This window comes from Clupea harengus, unplaced genomic scaffold (assembly GCF_900700415.2).
Source record: "Clupea harengus unplaced genomic scaffold, Ch_v2.0.2, whole genome shotgun sequence".
NCBI lineage: Eukaryota > Metazoa > Chordata > Actinopteri > Clupeiformes > Clupeidae > Clupea > Clupea harengus.
The window spans coordinates 316,092-325,000 of NW_024879564.1; the positions used below are offsets into that span (position 1 = coordinate 316,092).

Below are 8,909 nucleotides of genomic sequence, written 5' to 3' on the forward strand. Positions count from 1 at the left end.
GGCTTAGGCTACTTCATGTGTAAGTCTTTGGAAGTTGCAACCTAGACTAACCTAGATAGAAAGACTAGGGTACCATTCTACAGCTGTTCAAATCCTCTACAGCAGAGAATTCTCCAATAACAAATTCTGCTCACAAGGTGTGAGATTTAGATTTTCTCATGACATGATATGAAAATACGGCATATTTAATGATAATTCAAGCATATTAGACTCATTTCTTGGTCTGTCTTAAATTGTAGATTGACATGGGGTAAGGCGATCCTGTAGGCAACACAATAGTCTATGTTTCATGAAAGCAGACATATTAAATGATAATTCAAGCATATTACCGCAATATATTATTTTGTATTGTAGATTGACGTGGGATAAGGCATTCCAAAAGACCATGCGTAGCTGGCCATTCTCTTAAAAGGCCATGCATAGCCATTCTCTGATGATGATGATTCTCTCATGATGAATGTGGCATGTTTAGTTCAGCTTAAGCCAAGATGACAGAAAGAAAGAGCCTTTGAATTAGCACCACTGCTAAAATTACTGCTGTTTATTATTAAATACGTTATTAAATACGAGATTCTGGAGTTCAGCTTCTCTCTTAGGGACTGTCTAGTCACCACTGCAAACTGCAGACAGTGAGGTTGGTGTTGTCAGCATGGAGACACCATCAAACTTTGTTGCTCAGAGAATGGCCTACTTAACAGTAAGAAGGTGCTGCCATTTACACCAGTCAGTCATATGGTAGAATACAGGGGAATGGTGACACTACCTCTTGTGGAAGGAGTTCAAATGCATACTGGAGAACCTGAATCCTCAAAAAAAGCCATTTGAATGTTAATGAAAACGGTGTCCATGTTTGAGACAGAGTGCAGAGAACGCACACAGGAACATGAGTTACGGATTAAGATGATGCAAAAAAATGTTGAGTTCCTATGTGACACAGCAGGAAAACAGCAATATTCAGTTCTAACATGTTAATGTCAGTTGAATAATTACTTTGGTTTTGTGACTGAAGCATTCAATAATGGGCCACAATTCACTTGAAACACAAAATATGAAGGCCAAATGTTTCATGACTCATTCTAATCTCATTTTGAAAATAAATGAGTTTGTATATTTTAAAAGCTATGCATACAAATGTCCATGTATTTCATTGTTTTAAATAATTTCCTATCATCTTAAGGCCGCCCTTACAGCTCCCTGAGTTGCCCTTTTGGGCCCTGGTCCCCCTGTTGAGAACCACTATTTTAAAGGGCACCAGAGCATTTCCTTTGAAAACATCAGTCCTAGTTAAAAGTGTTTCTGTAGCTCATTCATCAGGTCTTCAAACAGCTCGCTCCTCTGCGTCCCCAAAACCAAGCTCCGCACCATAGGCGATCGGGCCTTTTGCTCGGCAGCGCCACGCTTATGGAACAGCCTCCCTGACCACCTAAGGGCAACGCAGATGCTGGACTCCTTTAAAGCTGGACTAAAAACATTTTTATTCAGGAAGGCATTTCTGGCCTTGTGTTAAATCTTATGTTAAAATGTTAAAAGGTTTTCTATTATGCTTATGTTAATTAATTTTTATTTTATTGTATTATTATAGTTTCTAATATGTTGGCACTCTGAGATTCTTTTGAATGAAAAGTGCATTACAAATAAAATGAATTATTATTATTATATTTAAATTTGTATTATTTTTGATACAAATATTTTTTTCAGTAATGACTGCCTGTACAATGAAGTAATTTAGGTACTGAAGAGATATTATGCTGATAAGGAGATTTTTCAGTTTAACTTGGAGAACAAAGTAGTGTGTACTATTTTATCTCCATCTCTGTTTCCATTTTAGAACTGTCCCTGACTAGTTTTTGGATCATGTATTACTCTCTCTCTCTCTCTCTCTCTCTCTCTCTCTTAGGCTCTCTGATTGTCTCATCTCAGAAAAGGGTTGTATTTGTCTGGCTTCAGCTCTTTCTTCAAACCCCTCACACCTAAAAGAGCTGGATCTGAGCTACAATCATCCCGGAGAATCAGGACTGAAGCTGTTATCTGTTAGACTGGAGGATCCTGACTGTAAACTGGAGAAGCTTAAGTAAGCGTAGAAAGAAATCCCAATGTTGTACTTTTCTGCATTATTCGTGTGAGATCAAATCAGTTTCTTCATACCTAGTGTAGTGATGTATGTTCGAAGATGTATTTAAATAGCTACTTTATCGACTTAGATGTAGGTCACTTCTTTGATACAGTGTCCAATATTGCAAATATGAATTTAAACAGATACATTATCTGAGGATTAGTCAGGCAGGGAAGTGGACTCCAAAGGAATCCAGAAGTCCAAATAAATGATATGGTAGCAAAGGGATTAGTCAATGAATAGGCAGTTGGTAAAGGTAAAAACTAGTCCCAATTAGGCAAGAAATAGGCAAAATAGGAATATAGAACTATATTTACTCTACATCTTCCTGATTCCTTTGTTCCTTTGTCCTTGTTTCTCTGGTGTCAAAGGTCAAGGTCCATCTTAACCTGCCTGCCTTCCTTCACATAATTAAACTAAGAGCACCAGTGCAAAATACAGCAGCATTCAATGCAATAAAATATTCACCATTGCTCCTATAGCCATTTATATTAGATTTATCAGAAATATCATTCTTCTTACAAGAATACATATGTATCTTTCCTTAAATTATCATCTAATCATGTAGTTATCTACTAACTATTAACTATTCAAATGAAAAAAATGGCAGATCTTTTCTGTTTTAGAAGAGTATATGTGTGACCGTGTGTTTCTGTTACAGAACTGACCATGCTTCTGAAAACAGAGCTCGACCACGTTTGCTGAGATGTAAGTCTTAATGGTTAATTCAGTAACTGTATGAATTGGGATCATTCACAGACATATGTTCTGTGTGTTCAGTCTGTAGTCTGTCTTCACTGAGTGTTATGCCTGTTGTAGCTGTTACCACTGCACACTTCACAATGATGCACACCAATGGATGGGTGTGTGTGTGTGTGTGTCTGTGTGTCTGTGTGTGTGTCTGTGTGTGTGCCAGGGTCACAGCAATTAATGAGCCCAAGGCTTTCATTTCCAATACCAAATCATTTGGGAAGTGTTCAGCTCTTAAGAAATCTAGAAAGTAAGATTAAGATGTTTACAAAGTATTTTTAACACTCCTCAGAGGACAGTAAGGGGTGGGGATGCATCCAAATGTGTTATTTGGGAAAGCATAGATAATGCGATGTAAGTAGGTTACTTCTACCCAAAATTGTTCATTGGTGTAAAAAAAAAGTCAGCTCTATGACTTCACATCAGTGCATCAGCTATGAGCTACTATGTTTCCTGAGATCAATTCATATCATCATTGTCACGGTCTTCAAGCGACTCAGAGACCTGAATGGATTGATTTGATTGGAAACAGCCAGTACAGGGGGAAACATGGGAAATAACAGGGAGAACTGGTAAATAACGCTCAGAAGATAAAGTCCATAGGCACAATGACCAACAAAACACATAGCTCAGGAGGTTTTAGATTTAATGGGGAAAAAATAAGGTAAACAAGGAGCGGGAACGCTGGAACACGGGAGCTAGGGAGAGGACACAGAGAATTAGAATGACCTGTAAGTCGGGAAGAAAGACAGGAATGATCCGGGAGTTGAAGAGTCCGGAGCTTAAATCTTCTGGAGTTTAGTCCTTTTAAAACGAGGTCAGACAGGGAAGTGAGGGGATTGAGGAGTTTATATAGTGGAGAGAGTGACAGGTGCAGGTAATCAGCCAATCAGGGGACTGGGAAGGTGAATCAGGAGGGGGTGTGGCAGGGCGTGGCAGGAGCAGGGCGTGGCAGGAGCAGGGCTCAGCGCTGGCGTGATAATCATATACCACACGATACAAATACCCATTCTGTTTGCAACATATGACATTGTTTTCACTAACTAATCGTTTCATTTACTACACATTATTGAAAAGAGTTTGGTATATTCTATTGTCGCCGTATAATAATACATTTACCTATATTTTGTATTCTTTACTTATAACAAATACACTAATAAGTACAGACAAGCATTATTTATAATCATCTGTAATTCATTTGTGTACTGAGTACTATGTACTGAGAGTCTTTTTAATATTCAGTTGAAAAGATAAGTACTATACGATGACATTGATTAATGGTGAACTGCCACTTTAAAAAAAGAATCTGCTGGTTAAGTCCATCATTTTTGCATCAAACCTAAATTGAGCTGTTCATGTGTTCATGTCAGGGCAACACGTGGTAAATAAAACAACATTTCAAGCTAAACTAGTTGATGTATGACAGACCATAGGAGATGTTAACTGAAGGCCCCGATCACAGAAAACAGTGAACTTTTATACAGTATTTGTCACACTAACAGTTACACAGTATCTAGTTTCAGCAAATCACATTCCCTTTCATCATTCGTTACCAACACTTATCTCATATTTTAACTCCTCTCTTCTCTGAATAAAGAATGATTTAAACTCTAATGATGATGATGATTGATTAAGACATTTTTCATATCATTCCTCTCATTTCTCCAACTCCCCTTGGTCACTTCTCACAAATCATCTCTATATATACATGGACTGGGGGAAATGCAAGGCTGATTCAAATGTCATGAGAAACCACCACTATCAGAACAGGGAGAGAAAGATGTTGTTATAAAGTTTATACTTTTCCCATATAGTGAATATGTCATCACTGTGACCTAAATATTTACACTGATTCAGACCCCTCTGAGACACACAACACCAGACATGAATAAAGTTTAGCAATTTTATTGTAGAGGGCTGGCAGCCACACACACTGTAACGGTTTTAACTAGGTCTAAACTACTAGTCAGAGTCATTACAAAGGACTCAAATTAAATTTACACCATTACCCTTCCAGTACAGTGCTTAAATTGAACCCCTTTTGGACTGGGATGAAGGAATAATTCTTAATTTTCTTAAACAGCAAAATTCAGCAAGAGTCAGACTCAATATTCAATGGATATGGATATATTCAACAAAAAAAATTATACAATGCAGTATTTCAACAAATATAATACAATGCAGTATTCAAAGAATGGCAATACAAGTTGGTGTGGGATAAAGTTCCATTGAGATGAAGCCAGGGGGTATGAGAGAGTATGTGTGTGTGTGTGTGTGTGGACGAGTGCAGCCAGGTGAGTGTGATTAGACCAACGGTCACAGTTCAGGTGGTCCGGGAATTAGTCTCTGATGAGACCAACGGTAACAGTTCAGGTGTGTGCAGCATGGGGACATTTTTTTACTGTTATACAACACAAATATTTCCGTAAAAGTGTAACAAAATACAGCCCACTGGCACATACAAACATTTCCTTCAAAAGTTTAAACAAAACAAACCATACCCGTTAACGTGGTCAACAGGGCAAACATTCGGCATAGCCTACGGCATAAAACAAAACATGCGTTCGGAAAACCAAACAAATTTCAAGGGTGAAGAATGAAGTTCGACCAGTCGGGAGTCAGTAACAGTAGCCTAAGTAACAGTAATTAGTCTTGCCGCTCGGCGAAACTAGAAGGATTTGCACCGGGGCCGTGTGGTTTCCAAGTTCCTAGAGTAAGAGTTGCTATTGTGAGATTCACTTTTCTTGTGTTTGCCGCTCGGCGAAACTACAAAATATTTGCACCGCGGCAACCGAGTGGCTCACGGCTGAGGCCACAGCAATACCAGGGTTTTTCCTGCATAGAGAAAATTTGGGCGCGCGCCTACGCCGTTTTCCCGAGCGCCTACAACAAATCCAGAGCGCCTAAGGCAAAAAAAAAACTCCGCGATAAAAAAAGAAATAAAAAAAAACTGTCATTCATGGCGCAATTCAGCTTAATGGTGTTTTGAGCCCTCACCGTCGACTTCAAGACAGCACGCATCCCGCCTCCCACCCCTTGAGCCAATCATTGAACAGAGGCTGCTCCGAGCTTGCCAGTTTAGAGAAGACGTTGGTTTGAATTTGAGATTTGAGCAAGCAACTTAATGTAGCTAGCTTTTAGCTGTTTTAAACCAAGGCACTTTACTTCAAAAATGTTGTTTTCAACCTGCTTCCCAATCTGGTTAAAACAACTAGTGAAGGTGTTTTAGAATAATATTAATGCCATATACAATAACTGACTTTATGTTAACACCACTAATTCATGTTAGCTGTCTATAATTATTTAGCGCAATGCTAGCATGAATCTACCGTAATTCGATTTTTAACCAAGGCTATTGTACTGCAAAATATTGATCACAACATGTTTACAAATCTGGTTAAAAAGATAAAGGTGAGCTGTTATTTATAGATATGAATTATTTCTCAGGCATCTAATGGCTTACAGCTACCTGTAAAGCATCTAAACGTAGAGTAAGGGAGGTTGACTGCTAAATACAGTACATTAAGGCAGCCACCAGTCTTTGGATAGCTCTCATAAGTGAGTTATTGTATATGGCATCAATATTCTAACCATCACACATAGGATATATAGGTACACACACACACTGCTTAAATAAAACACTAAGCCTACTATCAAAGAATTTTTTTAAGATAATGTAGGCAACTGCTAGCTAGTTAGATAATGTCAGCAACTGCTAGCTAGCTGCTTGCTCAAATTCAAACCCACATCTTCTCTAAACTGGCAAGCTAGGAGCAGCCTCTGTTCAATGATTGGCTCAGGGGGTGGGATGCGCCTTCCATGTAAGCGAATATGGTCTCAATAGTATGTTTCAAGTATAGGCTACAGCCGAAACCTCGTTCTGTTTTGATCAATAGTAATCGAGTTGATAAGCGTGTCTTCTTGTCTGATCAATACGCAACTGTGAGGTGCGCGAATGGACAGAGCGGCCAGCTGCCAATCACTCAACTTGCGTATGCATCCTGACTTCATCAGTCGACGGTGATTTTGAGCATAACATTCTATTTTCAGTATTCATGGCTTTCAATGTATTAAAATATCTGCTATGTTGAGAACCTACACAGGTGTAGGCTATTATTTGATTTGTCTACCCGTTTGAACGAGTACTAGTAGACCGCGAGGCCTCGGGAGAGGCAGACAACCGCATTGGTTTATCAATGAAAGCTCAGCTCGTTCTGAGGAGAGCGGATAGATTTGTGTTGCATCTCGAATATAATAATATTAATATTATCATTGATAAACCGGTGCGGTTGTAAACTGTCGTTCCGCTGCAAGGGCCAGCCCGACGTGCACGAATACACCTGTACAAATGCAAATGAAATGTCCACTCAAAATGCTGACAAAAGTTTGATTTCCAACGCAGCCTCCATTGGTGGGCCAATAGAAGTTAAACACACTATTAAACATATTTGTGGACAGTTTTAATAATAAAAAAAAAAAAGAATGGTATGTAGGTTTGTATAATAAAAATGAATAGTAATAATAGATAAACTTGAATTTCATAATTTGTGTGTTCCATTTCGGACCACTGGTTAGTTCCAGATTCTATTGATATACATTTCAGTAGTTTGCATATATATGTAAAGAGATAAACCTTGATAATCTTTGAACCATACATGATAGCACCATGGGGCTTGGACTATTGTTAATCTATTAGCCTATCTATTTTAATCTAAAGTGGAAGCAAAATGATTTCCTGAAGCATATCCTCCATTATTTCTGAAATGGGTAAATGTAAGCTAATAAGGTGACATGGCAACACAGACTGTGCGCGCATAGCGCGCAATTTTTTTTTTGGAGCACCGAAGACCCATTTTGACCCAGGAAAAACCCTGAATACTAAATGAAATCAATAGCCTACTGTCTTTTCTCTCTTGTTCCTTCCACACGCAGCTGGTTAGCAGGATGATCTGGTATGAAACTGGCGTTTTCTCTGCACTGCTCTCTGGTCCTTCCACTTCTCTCTTCTTCTCCCAAACTCAAAAATAGGTATCTTCTTTTAAAAAGGCTGGTTAATTGGCTGCACGCTATTGTAAAAGGGGGGCGTGTCCGATTGATTTGCGAACTCTTGGTGCGTCTCCTTTACAGGAGCGTCACAACACACTGGGTGTCTTTGGAATGTGAGGTTTTGTGTGTGTGTGTGTGTGTGTGTGTGTGTGTGTGTATTGGCGTACTGTATTTGGAATGTAGTCAGTGTGTGTGTATTGTTGTGATGGGTTAGGAATGTGTAGCTGTGTGTGTGTGTGTGTGTGTTGGGGTGCTGTGTTTGGAGTGTGTAGTGGGGTGAGTGTGTGTGTGTATTGGTGTGCTGTGTTTGGAGTGTGTAGTGGTGTGTGTGTGTGTGTATTGGTGTGCTGTGTTTGGAGTGTGTAGTGGTGTGTGTGTGTGTGTATTGGTGTGCTGTGTTTGGAGTGTGTAGTGGTGTGTGTGTGTGTGTATTGGTGTGCTGTGTTTGGATTGTGTAGTGGTGTGTGTGTGTGTGTATTGGTGTGCTGTGTTTGGAGTGTGTAGTGGTGTGTGTGTGTGTGTATTGGTGTGCTGTGTTTGGAGTGTGTAGTGGTGTGTGTGTGTGTGTGTATTGGTGTGCTGTGTTTGGAGTGTGTAGTGGTGTGTGTGTGTGTGTGTGTGTGTGTGTGTTGGTGTGCTGTGTTTGGAGTCTGTGTGTGTGTGTGTATTGGTGTGCTGTGTTTGGAGTGTGTAGTGGTATGAGTGTGTGTGTATTTGTGTGCTGTGTTTGGAGTGTGTAGTGGTGTGAGTGTGTGTGTGTGTGTGTATTGGTGTGCTGTGTTTAGAGTGTGTGTGTGTGTGTGTGTATTGGTGTGCTGTGTTTGGAGTGTGTAGTGGTGTGTGTGTGTATTGGTGTGCTGTGTTTGGAGTGTGTAGTGGTGTGTGTGTGTGTATTGGTGTGCTGTGTTTGGAGTGTGTAGTGGTGTGTGTGTGTGTGTGTGTATTGGTGTGCTGTGTTTGGAGTGTGTAGTAGATTGTGTGTATTTGCATCCTGTGTTTG

The 8,909-nt window shown here is 39.6% G+C and overlaps 1 protein-coding gene across 1 annotated transcript in view; it reads left to right on the top strand.

The window, feature by feature from the left end:
• The first annotated feature begins 245 nt into the window (after positions 1-245).
• The window catches only part of LOC122128916 (stonustoxin subunit beta-like), a 10,630-nt gene continuing 1,966 nt past the window's right edge, over positions 246-8,909 (top strand). Inside the window, exons 1-3 of the mRNA XM_042703975.1 lie at positions 246-250; positions 1,919-2,071; positions 2,775-2,821. Of these exons, the coding sequence (XP_042559909.1) occupies positions 246-250; positions 1,919-2,071; positions 2,775-2,821 (205 nt within the window). The remainder of the gene's footprint in view (positions 251-1,918; positions 2,072-2,774; positions 2,822-8,909) is intronic.